The sequence below is a fragment of the Choloepus didactylus genome, chromosome 19 (assembly GCF_015220235.1).
Source record: "Choloepus didactylus isolate mChoDid1 chromosome 19, mChoDid1.pri, whole genome shotgun sequence".
Classification (NCBI taxonomy): domain Eukaryota; kingdom Metazoa; phylum Chordata; class Mammalia; order Pilosa; family Megalonychidae; genus Choloepus; species Choloepus didactylus.
The window spans coordinates 42,195,065-42,216,543 of record NC_051325.1 but is presented as its reverse complement, the minus strand read 5'-3'; the positions used below and the strand labels follow the sequence as shown (position 1 = coordinate 42,216,543).

Here is a 21,479-nt window from a genome sequence, read left to right as displayed (position 1 = left end):
ATTTTCTAGACTGTTCCTGCTGCTCAGGCCATTTGGGTAAAGCTGTGGTTTTGCTGATGGAAGGAGACCTCAACTGCCTGTTCTCTGCTCCCTGCCTTCTCCTCTGGTAATTCTCTTGCCTACGCATAGGCCCAGGGCTGGGGATTGGCATGGTGGGATGGTGAAGATATCAGAAGATTCTGTCGAAGAGGATGGATTGTGCTTAAGTCTATGGAGACAAATGAAATCAGAATACTGGGCTGGAAGGTATTGGAGGAGCTAGAGGTCTTGATCAAATCAGAGATGGGTATTCAATGAAGAGTGGAGCAAAAGAAGCAATTGTAGTGGAGAGGAGGCTCTCCAAGGTGGCACCTTATTTTTCTGTGACAATGAGGTCTACGATGCAATGAGACTGTGGGCTCCTGATGGTTCTTTGACAGCCCAGCATTCTGATCATTAATATCAGAACCTCCTGTCCCAGGTCAGTCCTTCTATACAGTCTGAGCTGTTCAGGATACTCACATGCCTACAGGTCTGGTTTCAGGGTGTCAGGACCTGCCATGGGGCCCCGGGTCAGCTGTGGTTGTCCTGTACCAGTCACAGTAAGATACGATGACTGTAATGTGAAACTGTTTCAAAATGAATCTATTTAGTCTCAGGGGTGAGAATGGCCTTTCCCTGCTTTATGAATAACAAAAATGTTGTCCTGCTCACAAACAAATTTTGTTTTCCCTGTCACATAAGCAAACCAGCTGCCCCCGACCCGTCAAGGACTTGCCTGGGCTTCTCTGAGCCTTTGCTTGGAGCCCTCTTTTGGAATGTTCTGGTATGTCCTAAAATGTCCCAGAATGCAGGACTGCTTAATCTAGCCTGAGTTTCTTCAAAATATACAGAGGGGAACAACCCATAACTTCCCTGGAAATGTGGCAAACTATGTTATAGCACACCCAGGGATCTGAGATGATGCATAAAACATGTCAGTATCCCACCCATATCCCTATCTCTTACATCAGTGCTCACCAGCTTGATTTCTGATTTCTTTGCCTAAGAGATTTCTATGGCTGCCATGCACAGGGCAGACTAGAAGAACCAGAAAATTAGTGTCCCCAGGGAGCATCCTTCAACCAATGGCTGACTCAAGACAGTGTATAAATACCCCACACCTCTTGGCCCTTGGGTGGGATTAGACATGGGCTCTCAGACTCCCCAGTGGGATTAAGCTCAGTTGCCCATGGTAGTAACTGGTTTGATCATGCACTCCATGGGCTGCCTCCCCTTCCCCATCAGTTCCCACTCCCCTACTGGTGCTGCCTGGGATTTTCTTCCAATCTCTTCCTGGGATCTACTTACCCTCATATACTTGTTTCAGGACTTGCTTCTGGGGGAACCCAAACTAAGAAAGCTGATAATCACATTGGCCACTTACCAGGACTTGATTATGTACCAGGTGCTCCCAGAAGCTTTACATCCATAAACTCATCTGGTCCCCAATTGCCCTGCAAGGCTGAGCTTCATTTGATTGGCGAGGACCCTGAGGCTTAGTGAGGGGAGTGCCTTGCCCGAGGGCCCAAAGCAAGTAAGTTGGAATCCAGCCTGGTTCTTTGCACCATACCTGGGGCAATGCTCTGAAAAGCAGATACTGGAATGAGTCTGTGCTGCCTCAGTTTCTCCCCACACTCTGCAGCCCAGGCCCACGCTCTGCAACCCAGTAGGTGCTCAGCAAACACTCCCAGCCAGTAAATGTCAAACATCCCACTCTGGCTAAATAAACACTTTTACATGTGCCACCTAATATCATCACCTAACAGCCCTTAGGAGGTGGCTATTATTATTTCCCTTATTTTACAGATGAGGCTCCAGCCAGGGAAAGTGACCTCCCAAGACCACCTGGCTAGTACTGGACCAAACCTGAGCTGGTTACAGTCCACACATGGATGGAGCTGGTGGTGGGCAAGTGAACAAAAATAAAGGGGAAGGGGGAGGTGACGCCATGGCTTGGCCTGCCACCAGCTGGGAGACAACGCATCGTCCCATGGTGGAGCGCGTCTCTGTCACACATGGGGTAAATGGGTCTATTCCCTGTGAATTATCTGCCAGCCTGCAGCTCCATCCATCTGCTCATTTACACAATAAAAAAAAATATATCAAATGAGCCTTCCAATTCCCAGTCCCCAGGGGCCCAACTACAGAACCTGGAAATGACTCTTTATTAAGTCTGATCAAAGGCTCATTGTTCAGTAATTGGAAATCATGGCCTCTTCCTCCGGGCTTAGGGCTCATAAACAACGGCTGGATGCGCTTTTTATTTGGGTAGGATCAAAAACCTAGACGGATCCATTTCCTCCTGATTTACACCCATTTCAATGGGGAAAGCAGCAGGAGGTCGAGTTTCTGCCCTGGGAAACCCACTGGCTCCCACGTCTGCAGCAGACAAGAAGTGAGGGGGGTAGCATATGTTCACCCAAAGTCAGCCTCTGAACTGAGGCAGGAAAAGGGCCTAAGAGATGGGACATCAGTGCCAGGTCCCAGCTGATGGATTCTCTTATTCTCTCCTTGAGGTTCCCGTTGCAATGGCTGATGGGAAATGGGGGTGTGGTCATTACCTAGCCTTGGTGACCACCGATGGGGCTGACCATCCAAAGACCCCTTAGGCCAGAAGAGGGTGGACAGCAAGGAGGTCCAGCCAGAGAACCAGGTGCCTCCTTCATTGAACCTTTCAATAAATATTTATTGAGGACCTACTAAGTGCCAACACTCTGCTAGGCAAGGGGCACAGACCGTGAACTATCTTCACAGGATTTCAGCTTCTTCTAGAATTTGAGTTCTGAGCCTGCCTCTCAGCGAGAGTCCATACCACTGGAAAGAGGGGAGACCATCCTGGGGTGGGGGTGGGGGTGGGGGCAGAGAGGAAGGTCCAGAGTCTAAAAAGGGAGCATGAGAGCAGGAGCCAGGCAGACCTTCGTCCCTGGAGCTGGGAACACAAGTGTCGTCTATCCTCTGAGAGTCTCCAGAAATGTGCTGCACATCTGGAAAGGCAACTTGTAGATCCAGCTGTAGCCTCCACGCCCCAACGGCAAGTCTTTCTCCTTCTTCTCAAACTCTCGTGTACTGGACGTTGGCGCCCAAGAACAGGAAGTCCTAAGAGAGACAAAGCGGGACAGGATGGTAAAGAGCATCCTCTACTCCAAAAGGAGGCATCTCAAATTTAAAGGGAAGCACCTGTCTTGGGAAACACAAGCTCTGCCAGAAAGCAGGTCAGTGCATAAATCCTGAGTGTGCCTCAGTCCCCACGGTCTCCATAAAACACAGCTTTGCCAGCTACCTTCTCCAAGGTAGCAATTTATCTGTCACTTCCCAAGCTGCTGTTTCCTCGCAGGCCTCATAAATGTCCTTTGTGTCACCTAAATTTTCTCTCCTTGGCGAATAAATGCAAAATTGCAAGCTGCTGGGGTTTATTCTCCTGCCTCCTGTTAAGTTCCATCGCCCAGAGGGGATGGAATTCTCAACTCAAGGCAAAGTCCAATTCTCTCCCACAGTGACCCATCACCTGCCTTTGGTGGTCAGATAAATGGACAGAGTTGGCCTCTAATGAATATGAATAATATAAGATAATGTACAATAAATCATCTAAGAACCTTCCATGTGCAAGCATGGTGCTAGAAGCTTCCATACTTAGCCAGTACTCTTCACAAGAGTCCAGTGAGGTTTGGGCTACATCCCCTTTGACAGAATAGAATACAGAGGCCAACCAAGTGAATTGGCTTTGCATTCCCATCTGTCTGAGAGCACTCGTAAACACTCAACAGTATTTGGGTGTTGAGTATCCCTGGGCCCAATAGAGTTTGGGACATTTGTTACCAAATATACCAGTTGGTCAAATGTCAATGCTCCTAACCACTCCTCTGCCCTTTATTCTCTTTAATAGTTATTATTAAAGAGAACCACACACAATGCATCATCTCCTTTAATTATCACAAGCCCTCCAACCCTGTCATCCCACCTTAGAGATGCTCTTCTAGAAAGATAACCTGAGCCTTGGAACACAGATGACCACACTAGTTAAATGGTGAAAACTGAGACATATTCCTTGGTATTAAAATAGGTAAGTAACCATGGTCTGTCACACAGCTACTTAACACTGTGGGGGAGGGAGCTAGGTTGCAGCAAGGAAACAAGCTAAGGGATGGTGCCAAGTTTAAAAAGAAAGGAAGAAAGAAAACAAATATGAGCAGGAGCAATGCAGTTATCCAAAACAAACATTTTTAAAAATGTTTGGGCAAAAAAAGAAAAGAAAAAAAACTGGAAGGGAGTGTACCAAAATTCAAACTGGGGTTATGGTGAGGCAATGGGTTTATGAATAATTTTTAAAAACATCTGTAATGTGGCTATATTACTTGTTTAAAGTGGAAGGGGACACACCAAACAAGCTCTTTTACTTAAGAATTTAAAAGAACTTTTAAAAACTTCCAAAGGGCTTTCAGAACCTCACTGTTGCCAAGTCTGTGATTGCAGCACTTTCAAAATGAGTTGGTCTTGAGGCTCCCTCAGGTCACTCATGGTGGGGAGTGGGAGGCAGTGGAGGCAAAGAGCCGTGTCAAATAGCTCCTGCCAATAGAGGTGCCGCTTCCTAAGGACATATGGGTGGCGTGTGGTGTGTGGCAGAGCCGGGGGCATCCCAGCCCCAGGCCAGAACTTCTCGGTTGCTATGCTGGGCTGGGTCTCACCCACTGAGTCACGGCTTCTGAACCTGCCAAGCTAACTCCCCACCCAAATCCTCAGCGCCCCCCCAAACCCACTGACCTTGTGAATCTGAAGAATGAGGTCGTAGAGCTGAGTGTGCTTTAGCATAGGGAGAGGGAAGCCTTTTGCCAGCTTCTCTGGAGGTTAAGGCACGACATTGAGAAAGATTTGTTAATAAACAACAGTTATAGATGATATTTATTGAGGTTTTTTTTCCTGTCAGATACCATGTATCCTCATTTAATTCTTGTTAAAGACTATCAGATAGGTGTGAATTATTATTCCCATTTTACAGATAATGAAACTGAGGCACAGAGTGACCAAGTAACTTGTCCTAGGTCACACAGCTAGAAAGTGGCAGAACCGGGATTTGAACCCAGAGAGACTGACACACAAGTCTGGGCTTTCAGGCAGGGGGCTACAGGGAGGAAGTGGCAGGTATAGGGTGATGTACACGTGTAAAAAGGAGCTGGTGGGCACCTGTTCTGCCCCCACCCCTGTCCTACTTTCTATCGCAGCCAATCAAAGCAGGACCTCACAGAAGCAAGGATTTTTGACTAGGGGCTGGGCAAACAACTGGGCAATGTGAATTCAGAGGCAGGCTGCCTCGTGACCTTTACAATAACTTGGTCCTCAGTCTTTCACCTGTCACTTCAGGGTGTGGGGGTCACTTCCATGAGCCCCACTTTCTCCTGCACGAGGAGGTCTCCTGTTCTCCAAAAGAGCAGTCCCTGAGCCCACCCCTCACTAGAGCGCTGGAGGGAGGTGAGGCCGGCTTCAATGCCCCCAACTCATACACCAGACCACTAAAGCAGAGAGAGAGGTGACCTGACCAAGGTCACGCAGCTTGCAGGTCAGCAGCCCTGTTTCCCAACTCAAAATCAACTCTCTTTCCCCCAAAGAGCAGTGTTCACTCTTGACTTGGAAAAATCCTCAGCAATGCTTACCGTTGACCTTGGGGTAGAGGGTGTGGAGAGTGTAGTAGTTGATAAGCCCCTCCAACAGCGCCACCTGGTGGAGGAGAGGAGAAGTCCACTTTGACCACGGTGCCATCTTGCTCCCCAATAAACCGCGTCCGGTCTCCCTCTGCCTAATTACACAGATGCTTGGAAGGATGGGGATATGTACGTGCTAATTCGGCAAATGGCTTGAAGAAAGCAAATTGCAGGTCGATAGCTACAGCATGGTTGTACTTTCTAAGATAAAACTATTTTGAGATGCACATCTACGTGAATGTAAATGTGTAGGGAATGTTTTGGAAGACTACATGCCCAATTGTCTTTCCTCTAGGAAGAACGTCAAGGTGTAACCGAGCTTTATCTTCAATACCTAATTTCTTACAGTGAGAAATTGAGCAACAGGGCCAGGATTCGAATGCGGATATCTCTAATCCCATAGCTCTTGCTTTTTACATTTCATGTTCTGAAACTCTGATGTGATGACTTTTTTTGTGACTCTTCACATATGTAGTGTTTTATTCTGCAGAACATTTCTACACGTTCCTCAGAATAAAACATGTTCAGCACAAAGTCATTATTCATTTTATCTTTTATTCTCTAAAAGGACTTATCCTTGGGGTCATTGGGGTCAGGATCTCTTCCCAGTTTATTCAGGTGTTTCCACTTCCAAAGCACTTAATGGAGAGTCTAGAAGCAGAGGGCAAGAGTGAGGGTGGTGAGAGGAGGCCAGCCTCCGTGGGATGGTGAAGGGAAGACAACCACTGCAAATTAAACACTATCCATCTTCTCCTCCACCTTTGAGGAGCAGCTGCCTTCACCCCACTTCCTCAGGAAGTTCTTCTTGATTGCTTCACCCCACACTGATATTCCATTCTTTTTCCTCCTTCAGCATGGTACCGTCGATTTCACCAATTTCTTCCTTGTAGAAATCATGTCCTAGTTTTGCCTGTCTAACATCTAATTCCTCTTGTTTTAATAATGGGGTCTCCTTTTCCTTGGAAATTCTCCTCTCCAATCATAGTAAATATGGTTTGGGTTTTGCTGACTGCAAATCCTGGTTCCAGGGGTGTGGAGAGGATCCATGCTTGGCCAATTGGCCTTGCCAGTTTCTGGCCTCAGTGATTGGCTCAAAAATGGGCATATGACCAGATTAGTCCAATAATTTTTTTGCAGGTTTTTAGAAAATGAAATTACAGAAAATGTTGACATTGCCAGCAGTGAGAAGAGCCTTCCTGAGAATGAAGTCAACACAGAAGAAAGTAGAATGGAGAGATGGAGAGACGGAGAGATATTCTTGATGAACTAATTTGAGCACCTGGATCCAACTATGCCTGAAACCTCTAGCCTTGGGTATTTTTAAAAATTGTCATTGTTTTAGTTATAATGACCCTATACAATGACCCTAATTTGAGTAGGTGTTCTGTTCCTTGCATTTAAAAGAATCCTGTCTTATATTGGGGGGGTAACTGCTCCTTGACCTTATGGCTCATGTCCTGAAGAGTGTCTACACTTTCCTAGGGCAGAGATCAGCTCGTCTCTTTTTATGTTTCCTAATTTAGGGTACCATAGCAATTGCTTAGTAAAGATCTTAAATTAATTAATAGTTAAACATTTCACAAATAAAAAACAATAACTTACATTGAATACTCCAACTTTGGATTCTTTCAGTTCCAATTGTACCCTGGAATGAATCAGAGAAGATTCAGAGATGTAAGCATTACCCTGTGGGACTCCTAAGCCGTCTGGGAGTCCCTAGAAAGGCCAAGGGTGGAGTGGGGATGGGGATGAAAACATAAGATGAACAATTAAAAACAATATTGGGAAGACTGGCAGGCAGAAGGTGGGATGGTATAAAGGTGCTCAGTCCTCATCAGTCATTTCAGGAAGTCGATAATTGACTTCTAAAAATCATAGATCAAGAAAAAAACAGTAAATTCTATTTACGGTACAATTGAGAGTAATGAGGGGCTGATGGAAAGGAAGTTTGTGGGGACAGGACCAGGGGCAAAAAGATTGGGCCAATGGTGGGACCCCAACAATGGCAGGAGGATATTGTCATCCCCACCCCCCACCCCCCAGCTACTGAGAATCAGCTTCAGTGTCCAGACAGAGCCCGCGAGAGCGCCCTCCTGAGGGCAGGAGGCTCACCTACCTTCCGGGACTCAGCGACCCAGTGATCTTGCTGGTGTTGAAGCTCAACATGGCAGTCACATTAGTGGCCTAGAAATGGCGGGAGAGGGAAACAGGTCTAAATGATTGAGGGTGTCATGTACAGGAAGAATAACTATGAGGACCAGTTGTCTCCTCTCAACCAACAGTTCGATGTGTGAAAGCAGAAAACTTGACCATTAGACTAGGGAATTCCTAGGCAGCTCATGATAGGTGTTCAATAAATGTTTGAACTTGGACCTTTTACTTGAAATTGCAGGCTCTATTGACAGTTAAACTTTGGAACAGACTACTAAGAGAAGGTGTGGAGCATTTGTCCCTGGAGATCTTTAAAGAGGATTTTCTCTGGCTATTTCAAGGCCATGATTCAGCAATAATAATAATAATAATAATAATAATAATAATAATAATAGATTGCATTTTAATTGAAAATACATTAATAATGACAATAATTTTTATAACAATACAAATAATATCAAATTGTAGGCATGACATCTAGGAGAAATAACTCCTCCAGAGATTTGACTTGTGAGTTTCAAACCAGAAACAAGACAGCAAATTTCTCCATCCAGTGATCAGAACCCCTCCTCTATTAGTCAGAGTCCATCAAGAAAGCAGAAATCATTCTTGCAATTTAACACAGAAGGAATTTAATACAGGGAATTGGTTATCCAAATGATGGAAGAGCTGAGAAGCCAAAAAAGGGTTGGTGAGGCAACTCAGAGATTAATTGTAGCTGGAAGTCACTTCCAGCCCAGGCCTGGAGGAAGAGGGAGAGTGGGGGTAGTGGGACCCCAGGGGATGGGGTGACTTGCTGGAATCTAGAAACTTGGAGGAGACATAGCCACTGCCATAGGCGCTGCCCAAGGCAGAGAGAGAGGAAAAGCACTCTGGCTTCTCCCTTCCTCCCAACCTCCATTCTTCTGAAAGTACCTCCGTTGGCTAACCCAGCTGGAAGCCAGAGTACAGGGAAATGTCACCTGCAGGGGTCAGAAAGAGCTACAGAGCAGAGCAAACAGGCCAAGAGCCTTACACCTTCTTTCTCACAATAGCCCAGACTTACTGAGTGGGAGATACAAACATTAAAGCAATCTGCAAACAGCTACATGAGTACCTTTACAGTGAATGCTAGACAGAAAAATAATAAGGTGCTGGAAGAAAAAAAATGACCAGGAGCTAAGGTAGATTGGGAGTAAAGGCAACCAAGGAGGGCCTCTCTGAGGAAGTGATATGTAAGTTGAGACTTGAAGGAATCAGCCAGGTGGCAAGGGGCGGGGTGGGGAGGGGAATCTTGTAGGAAAGGAGAACAGCATTTGCAAAGTCTCTGAACCTTACCATACCAAGCCGGAAGACAAACTCCCTGAGGGAGCTGGGCAGAAGCACAAAGGCCTCAATCTCCACTTGGGGGGCCAAGGACATATTCCCAGGGCTGAAGGTCAAGAATGGCGTGGAGACCACTGCTCCTTGAAGTTCCAAGATCATGTTGGGGTACTTCCTGGCTATCTGGGGGCAGAATTAGGAGAGTCAGAATTAGGAAAGACACAGTCTGCCAGGAGAAACTTGTGTTTTGGCTGATTTTATTTCCCACAAAATGTTCTGTGACCCTGCCTTTTTCTCTTAACATCATACCTGGACCTCTTTCCATGCCAGACATGTAGATATACATCTTTTTCATGGTTGCATTGTATTCCCTTGTGCGTGCACACCATAACTGATCCAACCCTATTGGACATTAAGTTGTCACCAAGGTTTTGCCATGACAATGACCACCTCATTGTACGCCTTTGGCCATTATTTCAGATGATATATTCCCAGAGTCAAAGAGCAGATGCACTTTTAATGCTTTATTTGCCTATATGGAATGTGCATATATATAGACTATCATTAGAAGGATAGACACAATCTGGTAATATTGGAACCTGGGGGTGGGAACTGGGTGGCTGGGGACAGAAGTGGGAGGGAGACTTGTCACTCTATAATCGTTTATATCTTTTGAATGTCAAACCATGAGAATTTATTATCCATTCAACAAATAATTTTTTTAAAGAGCCGAAAGCAGAGCCTGGCCTCTAGTGGGGTCTTTATAATTATTTGATGATATTAATCAGGGTACATTTTGTGGAACACGTTGGTGTTCCTTGGGATTCTCAGATACCACCCGTGGGCCCAGGAGACAGGGGCCCAGCCCTGACGATTTGGGCTCTGAAGGCTCCCGAGGGCCACGGCACCCCGATCTCCAGTGCCAGCCTTCTTGTTCTTGGTCGAGCTCGAGGAGAAGGGGGTTTTAAAAAGAAGCCCCAAAGTCTAACGGCCTCATCCTGCACCCACCAAGGGCCGAGGGCGGCCTTACCCGGGGGACGAAGGCTCGGAAGGATTTGGTGGTCAGTCGGGTGTTGAAGTCAGGCGGAATCTGCAGAAGGATACACAAAGAAGTTTTCATGTGCTCCGGCCAGACAAAGAGAGATGGGAGGTAGGGGGAGGCTGAAGACAGTAACTTTTCAACAACCCGGAGTTACTATGGTGGTGATGAGATGTCGGCTCTGAATTTGCCATCAGTGCATGAGTCCCTCCATGGTCTCCTTGGGGTGAACATAACATGGGGACCCTGCTCAGAGGATCTGCAAGTGCAAGGTTTGCAGTCATACAACCTAGGTTTGGCTCTTTGTCACTGTGTGATCTCAGGCCTGTCCCTTCCCCTCTCTGAGCCTCAATTTCCTTATCTATAAAATGGGGATAATAATAGGCCCCAGCTAGCAGGTGATTATGACAGCTAAACGAGATGGTGTGTACAAAGCATCTGGCACAGGCCAAGCACATAGTGAGCACTCAATAAAATAGAGCTGTTATCATCTCACCCATGATCATCTCGCACACATGCATCTCAGGAGTGATGGATGAATCAAAATAATAATGGAAGTGAAGAGTCACTCAACCATCTACCAGGTAGTTCATGATTTATTGCCAGGGTAAGCTGGATCATTCAAGTTGGACCCTATTGTGTTTCCTCCACAATCCTGACATGATCACTGAAGCCTCAGCTTTTACAAAGTGCTATAAGAAACAACCTTTTGAAACTCAGAAATAGTAAAGAAGCTGGGGAAATTCTAAAGAGGTGATCCACTGTAAAATCCAGTTTCCCTTACTCAACCCTATTGGAGACAGTTGTTTTAGAGCTAAGTGATAGGAAGACTTAATCTGTCCTTTTCACCATGAATCATTAAATCATGTACCCTTTTCACTTTGGCTACAAGGAAGCTCCCAGATAGATTTGTGGTTTAAAAAAAAATTTTTTTTATGGGCCCACTGTCTTCATAATGGGTCTTACTTTTTGCTTGGTCTTTATGCATTTATCAATATACCTATTATCCTGCCTCAGTCACTAAAATCTTTTCTTAAAACATCCACAAACAGGAGGATGGAAAATATGAATTAGAGAATAACAGATCTAGTCTGGGGGGAAAGAAAAACAATGAGAAGAAGAACCTGAATGCTTCCACAGTTGTAATAAGGGAGATAAAACCCTGGCTTTGAGCTTCCTGAAAGCCGAAGTGAAAAGGGAGACTGTGCTAACATATTTTTCCTATTCCTTATTTTTTTCTTAGTCATAATGTACTTTTTACTGATGTAAATGGGGCAGAAAGGAAAGAAGAAAGGAAGTGCAGGTTACATTGCCATTCATGTGCACTATTCTGACACCATCCTCACCATGTCATCTGTGATGGAGAAGTTCAGGTATCCTGCCTGGTGATAAACCAGGCTGGCTGTGCTGAAGACATAATCTGAGACAGCAAAGTAGACCATTCGGCTGTGTTCATCAGGGAGGCTCATGACAGGAGCAAGGAAGGCAGCTGGGGAGCGTTGGTTGAGGTTAAAAATTTCACCCTGGGGAGAGAAATGGGGTCCAGTTGGATTTTTCAAAGTCTATCCCTGAGCTGGACATCTGAGCTGAAGGGGCACTAGCTGGAGACACTGCCTCAAACTCCATCTCTGGAGGTGTTTTCCTATGGCATGAAGTGTCGTGTCTCTGGAATCTCTTAAAAAGCTCCCCAGAAATTTTGATCTATTAACTAATGCCCATGACCTACTGGCCAGCCCCTTCCTGCCACTGAGTACCAAGGGTTGTGGGACACCTGGGGGAGGATCCTGGCTCTGGGAACACTCCCCACCACTCCCTATTGCCCTGCCCTTCATATCACCCAGCTGGACCCACTGAAGAGATGAGGACAGGTGTGAAGCTGGGGACAGGAAGCCCCACAAATGAGCTGACCTTGGGGATGTGGGGATGCCACACTGGAGCTGGATCCACCTCTGCTTCCTGGACCCTTACCTTAAACATCACGTCCACCATTTGGGCTGCTGCCCGAGGGGCTTCTGTTAAGCTGTAATCGATGCCAGCAAAGCCGTCAATCTCTGCTGTGACTGTGAAGTGGGGAGGGTAGAATTAAGAGTCAGGAGCAGTCTTCTGCTAATGATGAAGGGGTGAGGGCTCTGGCTGACCCAGATTCCTATGACTTTCTGCAGAGCCCCCTGTAGCACTGCTTACAATATCAAAAGACAGCAAAAATCCTAAATGCCCGTTCCTTGGGGACTTATTAAATAAATGAAGACACGTTCATATGATGGAATACTATGCAGCTATCGAAACAGTGCACTCTGCCACCAGGATTGTGGAGACTGTTTGGCAATATCTGCCCGTGCTGAGCCTGCACTTTTGTGCCTGGGTGTATACCCAAAGGCAAGCCTCCATGGGACAAGAAGAGTCACAGCTGAGTAACTCATAATGGCCTAATCCTACAGCTACCATGATGGCCTTTAGGAGTAGCATGGGTGAATGAATGGAGAGACAGCTGCGTATTGGAAAAGCCTCACAGCAAGAAGGGGCAAACTACAACTACAAGCCATATTATGGAGGGAACACAATTAAAGTGAAGCAAAGACAGCCATCTAGTTTCTTATAAAAGACCCTAAATTCCATATAATTCCATATAGTAAAAAGTGCAGAACTAATCTTTGTGGTAGCTGTTGGGAGAGTGGTTCCCGTGGTGGGGGGTGGTGACAGGGCACACGGGGGACTTTGAGGGGCCGGCTGTTCTGTCTCTTCATTGGCGGCTTCCGGGAGTTGGCTCAGTTTATGGAAATTCTGTAAGCTTATGATTTGAACACTTTCCTCTTGTGTACACTCCAATTTAAAAAGTTCTCAAAATGTGGTCAATTTATGTGTGCTGATATAGAAAGATCTCCCAGATATACAGGTTAAAAAAGGATTGAAAGTAGGGCCTTGTGCCAGTTTAGATGTATTATGGCCCCCAAAATGCCAAGTTCTTTTGATGCAGTCTTGTAGGGGCAGATGTATTAGTGTTGATTAGGTTGGAATTTTTTCATTGAGTGTTTCCATGGAGATGTGACTCAATCAAGTGTTATCCCATCCATTCAGGGTAGGTCTTTAATTGAATCACTGGGGTCCTATAAAAGTGTTCACAGCCAGAAGGAGGTGCTGCAGCTTAGAGAGACATTTTGAAGATGGCCGTTGGAAGCTGACAATGACATTTTGGAGAACACTGTTTTGAAATGCAACCTGGGAGCAAGCAAATGCCACCCACATTCCTTCCCAGCTAACAGAGGTTTTCCAGATGCCAATGGCCTTTCTCCAGTGAAGGTACCCTATTGTTGATGCCTTACCTTGGACACTTTATGGCCTTAAGACTGTAACTTTGTAATCAAATAAACCCCCTTTATAAAAGCCAATCCATTTCTGGTGTTTTGCAAAACGGCAGCATTAGCAAACAGGAACAGGCCTCAACCAGAGACATGAACACCGATGTTCACAGCAGGATTATTCTCAAGAGCCAAGAGGTGGAAACAACAGTGTCCACTGACAGACAAATGGATAAACAAAATGTAGTCTATCCACACTGTGGAGCATTATTCAGCCATAAAAACGAATGACGTTCTGATACCTGTGACCACATAGATGGACCTTCAAAAGATAATGCTGAATAAAAGAAGCCAGACACAAAAGCAGAAATATTGGATTATTCCACTTAAATGAGGTATCTAGAATAGGCAAATTCACTAAGACAGAAAGTAGAATATGGGTTCCCAGGGACCAGGTGAGAGGAAGGAGGGGTTATTGCTTAACGGCTAGAGAGTTTCGTCTGGGATGGTGAAAAAGCTCTGAAGTAGATAGTGGTGATGCTTACGCAACATTGTGAGTGTACTTAGTGTCACTGAGTTTTAAACTTAAAAATGGTTAAAATAATAAATTTTGTGTTATGTGTATTTTACCACAATAACAAAATGTTGAAAGAAAAAAAAAGGATGCAGAGCAGAATAACATATATTCACCTCTATGCATATCGACATATATTCATAAACCAAAGGGATCTATAAATGGATCTTCATATGCTTGTTTATATTTGTATCTTTATCTGTACATGCAAAGAAAACATCTGAAAGGAAATAGCCAAGACACAGATCATCTCTTGGAAGCAAAATTGGGAGAAAAGGGGATTCAAAATTTTTACTTTCTAGAGTCCCCTCCCCATTTAATGTTTTATAAGGTACATACATGCCTTTATAAACATTAATAGAAATAAAATGTCCCAGGGAGTTGGAGTTCCCTACCTGGCAGAGTTTGGAGATAAGGCTGTAGGTCAGAGGTCACAGATTTCTGGACCATTTCGCAAATCTGAAAAAAATGGGAAGAGAAAGCCCAAGTGCGTGCCTCAGCTTTGGTCTGGCCTGGTGCGAATCACTGTGGTTGTATTATTTCACATTTTCGCTGATTGATCATTGATTCTGTAAATATTTCTAAGTGCTCTCTTTTCCACTTTCTTCTTTCCTATGAAGGCATTGCTACAGGCACAGCTCCATGTATACAATAACTCAGAAGTGGGATTTTGGGTGAAATGAGTGTTTGGGAGAACTGAAAGTTAACAGGAAACCTCTTTGTTATAGCCACAGAAAACAAAATTTGGAGTTTTCACGTAAAAACTATTTTTGAAAAATAGGAAACTCTGACCATGTTGCTGCCTCCCCACCCAGGGTGGGTGCTCATGAGCTCACCCCAGTCCCTACCCGGCCCATGGCACTCCCCAAGGTTGCCTGCCTGGTCTCTGCAGGCACCTGGTGGAATGCGGGGCAGTGTGGGGCAGTGGGCAGGGCCAGGCTCAGGGAGGGCTGGGTTGTCTGTTGGCGCCTGTTTAACCCTTGGCCGAGCATCTTGCCATTCTCTGCCTAACTAGATGGACTTGTGCCCCCAGCTTTGCCACACACCAGCTCTGTGACCTTGGGCAAATGGTTTGTCCTCCCTGGGCCTTATGCCCAAGTATGTCTGAACCAGTGCCTGGGGCTCCATCCAGGGCCAGCGGTCAGTGAGGACTTCTGCCCAGCCCTCATGCAGCTCGGCAGACGCCCAGTGGCTTGGATCTTCTTACCTTGCTTTCTAACACATCTCGAAACTTGGACTCGATCTGGTTGTGGAAGAGATTCAGTAGCCACCTGGGGAGAGGACCACAGTGTGCAGCTGGCTGCCTGCCACCAAGCACCAAGATGGCCGGGAAAACCAGGATCTGGCTGAGCCCTCCCCACTCCATCCTGGTGCCCTTCTGGGTCCCAGAACTGCTCTGCCCACTCCTTGATCATGCACCTGGGGCCCCCCTGCTGCACCCCCATCAAATCCAGGGGGTGTGGGGCTGGGGCTCAGGAATTGCATTTTTATATCCAAGAAAACTGAGACTCCAACCGAGGAAATGACTTGTCCAAGGACCCGTATATTTTTCACAAACCCTTCTTTGGCCAAAAAACTGCTTCTCCAATAGCCAAATGTCATTTGTCTAAGGAGGGTCCCCTGATGTGTGTGTATATGTGTGTGTGTGTGTGTTTAAATGTCACACCAAGACCCCTGACTTGAATCTGCACCTGTTAATCTCAGCAGGGTCCCCCAAAGCATCACCTAATGGTGTCTTACGCTGGATCCTCATTTCCATCTGACGCCAGGCCTTGGGCTGCATGGGCCAGGGGCTGCAAGCAGGGGTCGGGTCGGCTAGGGTCCTGATGATGACCTACCCCAAGCCCCCCGACACCTTCAGCTCTACGTCGTGGATGTGACTGCTGCAGCTGGAAGCAGTGACCGTGGGCCTCCCTGAAGGCTCACTGCCCAAGAGGAGGTTCACTGAAATGGTGATGCCCTCAACATGCAGGTCAAAGGAGCCTCGCAATTTCCTGGAGGAGACGAGAGAAGCAATGGTTGATTTCTAGACCGGAGTCCTCCACTGTGTGTGGTGGAGGGGAGAGGAATATGAAGCCCCCAAATTAATACCAGGTGGAGTAAAGACTTAAGACTAACAAATGAGGCTATATAAGCTCCAAAAGAAAACCTGAGTCTAGTTATTTAACGTCAGAGATGTACCGTTCTAGGCAGGATCCAAATCTCAGAAGCCAACAAGGAAATGGTTGCTAAACTTGCCAGCATAGAAAATTAAAACTTCAGTGAACAAAAGAAAATGCAATACGCAGAGTAAAAGAAAAATGCATCAGAAGCCAGCCAAAGAGCTAATTTCCTTAATATACAAAGAATAAACCTACACAAATTAATAAAAAAAGAGCAAAACAACCCAAAAGAAAAAAAAAAAAGATCAAAGATATGAATAGGAAGTTCAATAGAAAATATGCATATGAAAAACTATACAAAATAAATAACAATGATGTCAGTTTTCATCTCCAAATTTTGCAGTTTGATATTACCCAGTGTTGGTGAAGGAATAGGCTAAGAGGAAGTCCCAGACACTATTGTTGGGAGAGCACACTGGCACAAGCCTTCTGGAACACAAATTGGTGGGATCTATCCTAATTTCAAAACATATACTCATTGACCCAGTAATTCCACTTCTAAACCTTTATTCAGTGGCTCTCCTTCCAAGATATATGTGTGGGGGGGGCTTGCTGAAGCATCGTGGTATAGCCAAAAAACCACAAAACAAACAACAACTGGAAATAACCTAAATGTCCACTAGCAGAGACATTTAAAATAAGTCAAGGAACACCCATGCTATGCAGCCTTTAAAGAGAAAAAGGTAGGTTTTCATGTGCTAATTTGAAGAGATCTTTAAGATAATTCAGTGAAAAAAGTAAAGAATGTGGCCTGATTCCTTTAATGGAAATAGTATGTATGTGCACACACACGTGTACACACTGAGCCTCTTTCTAAAGCAGGGTTGTCCCCTAGAAATGTAATGCGACTCAAGTATATAATTTAAAATTTTCTAGTAGCCACATTAGAAAAAAGTAAAAAGAAACAGGTGAAATCAACTCTAATGATATATATTATCATTTTGACATGTAATCAATATAAAAATTAATGAGATTTCTTACATACTTTTTTCCTACTAAGTCTTCAAATCTGGTGTATATCTGGGGAAGTGACTCAGCCAAGGATCAGGACTCAGATCCATCTCCCTTTTGGGTTGGACTCCTTTCCGTCCATGGCGTGGCTTTCTAATGAACTAGGGTGTGCCTGTTCGAATGAATTATGCCCCCCAAAACACCATTATCTTTGATGTAATCCTGTGTGGGCAGACGTATCAGTGTTGATTTGATTGTAATTCTTTGAGTGTTTCCATGGAGATGCGCCCCACCCAACTGTGGGTGATGACTCTGATTGGATAGTTTCCATGGAAGTGTGACCCCACCCATTCAGGGTGCATCTGAATGAGTTCACTGGAGCACTATATAAGCTCAGACAGAAGGAGTGAGCTTGCTACAGCCAAGAGGGACACTTTAAGAATGCACAGAAACTGAGAGAGTAGCTGCAGATTAGAGACAGTTTGAAAATGGCCGTGAAAGCAGACTCTTGCTCCAGAGAAGCTAAGAGAGGACAAGCACCCCAAAAGCAACTGAGAATGACATTTTTGAGGAACTGCAACCTAGAGAGGAATGTCCTGGGAGAAAGCCATTTTGAAACCAGAACTTTGGAGCAGATGCTAGCTATGCGCTTTCCCAGCTAACAGAGGTTTTCCGGAAGCCTTTGACCATCCTCCAGTGAAGGTACCCTACTGTTGATGCCCTACCTTGGACACTTTATGGCCTTAAGACTGTAAATTTGTAACCAAATAAACCCCCTTATAAAAGCCAATCCATTTCTGGTGTTTTGCATTCCAGGAGCATTAGCAAACTAGAACATAAGGATACACCCGAGCCAAGAGGGGTGGGCCTAAGAACAGAGTCAACTTACAGGAATGACTTTTGTGCCTTCCACCTGCCCTGGACCCGGATGAAGGAGTCGGAGATGGAGAGACTCAGGCCCTGGCTGGGGAGGGGTCTCAGAGTGGAGCCACGCAGCTCACAGCTGTGGATTTCCAAGCTGGGGAGAGAGACAGTGGGAGGGGCCATCAGCCTCACCAGGGGTTTCGCTTCCACTTTTGTTTTGCTCTGACCCCCGGTAGGGACAAGACCAGCAGGACCAGCTTTCAGGCAGGCATCCGGCCACCCCCACCGCCGAGCACCTGCTGTGTGCCGGCATCCACCTGCCAAGCACTTTTCATTATGTAATTTATGTCTCCCACTAGCCTTGGGGACTCAGCACTGTTCTTATCCCCTTTTCACAGAGGGGGAATAGAACCTTGGGGAAGGGATGCAAAGTGCCCAAGGTCACACGGTCAGGATTAGCCCCCACGAACCTCAAGTCCCTGGGTTCTGGGATCCTGAGTAGGGCCTGTAGACATACCCGTTGGTTCCATGGCTCTTTCCCCTAACCATGCCCTCCTGTCAAGGAACTTGAGAGAAGACACACAAAGCGTTGGCGGTGGGGGGGGGGGGTCAGGGGAGAAAAGAATGATTGAGTTGCCTCTCTTTGCCTGGCACATAGTAAGTGCTCAACAAATGTTTGCTGATGGACTGAATGAGGGAAGGAAGGAATGAAACGATCAATGGCAGTAAGCAAGGAGGGGTGTGATATGCTGTGGGCCTGATTGCCCTCCCTGCATTGCCTAGCCCTCCACAAACATTAATTTTTAAATCACCAGCTACCCAAGAGTCTAATGATCCTTTAATGACTTAGTTCAAATGCCACCTCCTCTGGGGAGCCTTCCCTGACTCCCCGAAATGTACAAACCTCAGCTCTAATAGTTGGGCTCCTAAAGTTAAAGTTTAAGGCCTATTTCCCCTTCCAGACTATATCCAGTGCCCAGATTGCAGCCTGGATTATCACTCTGATGGAGGTATCAGTATCATCCTCATTTTACAAATAAGGAAGCTGAGGCTAAAGTCACATGGCTAATAGGTCTTCATTAATATTTGCTGTATGAATGAATGGAGGAGCCAAATTCCCTCTCAGAATTTTCCCCTTGAACCCCTGAGGACAGGAACTATCCTACTGTCCACCCTAGAGAGGTCCCCTGACCCAATCCTGGGCTCCCCCTCCCTCTCCAGCCCCCTCCCCCAGCCTCCTGGGACCCCAGCAGGAACGAGGGCCCCACCTGTGGAACTCATAGTGCCCGCGGCCGACGTGCTTGATTCTGAAGTCCCCGGAGAAGTCGGGCAGCCTGATCCTGTGCAGCTCACTCTGCAGAGCCAGCAGCCCCTCCCTGGCCGCTGCATGGGAAAGAAGCAGGAGTCAGCTGGCTCTGCCTGCCTCTCTGCCCTGCTCTAAACCCTTCGGTGACTCCCACCTGCCCCCAGGAGGAAGGCCAACTTCCTTATTAGTGTTCATTGCAGTTACAGGTTACTGAGCCCTTGTGTGCCAGGCAGCGTGAGAAACACGCAGGGGTGTCACCGCATTTCATGCTCATAACCAACATGGTGCTATGTTCACGCCCATTTTACAGATGAGGAAATGGGAGACCTTTGCCGGCCACTCTCCCGGGGAGGAGAACTGTTCGCTTGGGTGCGTGGTGCTCTTTGCTACCCTCCAGGACACGGAGTCTGGACGGGGAAAACTGTAAAGATTTTAGGGCTCAGCAGGGTTAGAACCTGGCTGAGGCAGCTTGCTAGCTGGCGGACCCTCTGGAAGCCCCCACCCCTCACTCTCCCCCTTTGTTGAGTGGCACGGTAGCAATACTCTCCTCGTTGGGGTGATGTGAGGCTTAAGGGAGCCAAAAGGCACACAGCAGACACTCAGTAAATGCCTGGAGCAGCAAAGCAGAGTTTTTATGATCAAAAACCAGAAAGGACCAAAACATCCCACTTTAGAGGACTGGTTAAATAAACACGGCACATTCACACAGTGGGAAGGAATAGGAGACAAGCCCTCCCGACTTAGGGTTTCAAAAGAAACAGCATTTAATAGGCTCTGCTGTTGGTTCCAAGACAGGAGGGACCCGGTCTCTGCCCTCCAGGAGATCACGGGTGCACATGTGACAACCGCTCTCTGCCTATTTGGCCTCCCCTTTTCACCTTTCTTAAACGTATACTCCTTCCTCTACCCTAACAGAACCCCTCCAAGATTTTGCTCATGCTGGTCCCTCAGCCTGGCATGGCACCCCTCGGTCCTGGCTATCTCCCACTTGTCTTTTCCACCTCAGCTCAGGGATTACCTCCTCCAGGAAGCCTTCCCTGACTTCTCTCCCTCTTCCAGTCTGGGCTCCCAACAACCCTACAGGAGGGAATGTTATTACCCCATTTAACAGATATGGCAACTGAGGCTCCAGGGATGTAAGGAGCACAGGCTGTCAGTGCCCACCTGTAGGCTGGAGTCCTTTCTGCAAGTGACAGCCGACTCCCAGCTGCTAGCATTTGCCTCTCAGCCTGGAGGCTCTGGGTCCTGGAACTACAGAAAGTCAGTATACGCCGCAGGACAGAAGAGCTGGGGAATTGACACCTCCCTGTCCACACAGCACTCAAGCAATTTCTGCGGGAGTGGTGTATAAATACCCCAGCTCCCTTCCCCTTGGATGGGATAATTCTGAGACTTTTTGTTTCAGCATTTTTTTATAGTCCTACTTTTCCCAGTTTTTTAAATGAGTAATAACATACATAAAGTACCTAAAGTATGCTATCTTAAATGTATAGCTAAGTATATTTTTTAACTTGTCTGCATGCATATGACCACTGGCCAGTCCAAGATACAGCACATTCCTAGCACCCCCAGACTCCCTTGTGCCCCTTCCAGGCTTCTAACTGCCTCCAGAGCTAACCACGATTCTGGCTTCTAGTTTTAATGCATGTGTTTAGAAACTTCACAAAGAATTTTCCCAGTGGAACTGGGGTGGTAGCTGGTTTGATAGCACAACCACGGCTGCCTTTCCCTCCCCAGCCCACGGCCCCGTTCTCGGCAGTATTTCCCGGAATCACCTCCCAAAGCCTTTCTCCAGGTCTTCTTGGGGGCACCCAAACTAAGACAAGCAGCATGCCCCAGTCGAATCGGAGCCTCAGTTGCCTGCCTTGGAGGGCGAGCACCCCGGCTGCGCCCCCCACATACTCTGAGAAGCCCAGGGTGAGTGGGTCAACCGAGCCCAGCCCGACAGCCACAGCTTCTTACCATACTCCAGGCCCTTGTCGGTGACCCTGGCCACCAGCCCGGGGTTGGTGCCAAGGGTCCCTGGGGTGGACGCGAGCAGCAATCCCAGCAGCAGAGACGGCAGGGCCCCGGAAATCATCCTGGATCCCCAGTGGGTCCATGCAGGACTGTCACAAAAC

The 21,479-nt window shown here is 46.7% G+C and overlaps 1 protein-coding gene across 1 annotated transcript; it reads right to left on the bottom strand.

Moving 5' to 3' along the window:
- Window positions 1–2,686: 2,686 nt before the first annotated feature.
- Window positions 2,687–21,479, bottom strand: LOC119515850 (lipopolysaccharide binding protein). The gene is made up of 15 exons (XM_037812059.1): window positions 21,322–21,479; window positions 19,322–19,436; window positions 18,079–18,207; window positions 15,915–16,070; window positions 15,284–15,347; window positions 14,472–14,535; window positions 12,175–12,266; window positions 11,553–11,729; window positions 10,198–10,257; window positions 9,183–9,350; window positions 7,831–7,898; window positions 7,317–7,359; window positions 5,667–5,730; window positions 4,780–4,856; window positions 2,687–3,117 (listed from the first exon to the last, which is right to left on the bottom strand). Exons 1-15 carry the CDS (start codon window positions 21,437–21,439, stop codon window positions 3,073–3,075), a joined length of 1,440 nt encoding a protein of 479 aa, XP_037667987.1. The 5' UTR covers window positions 21,440–21,479; the 3' UTR covers window positions 2,687–3,072.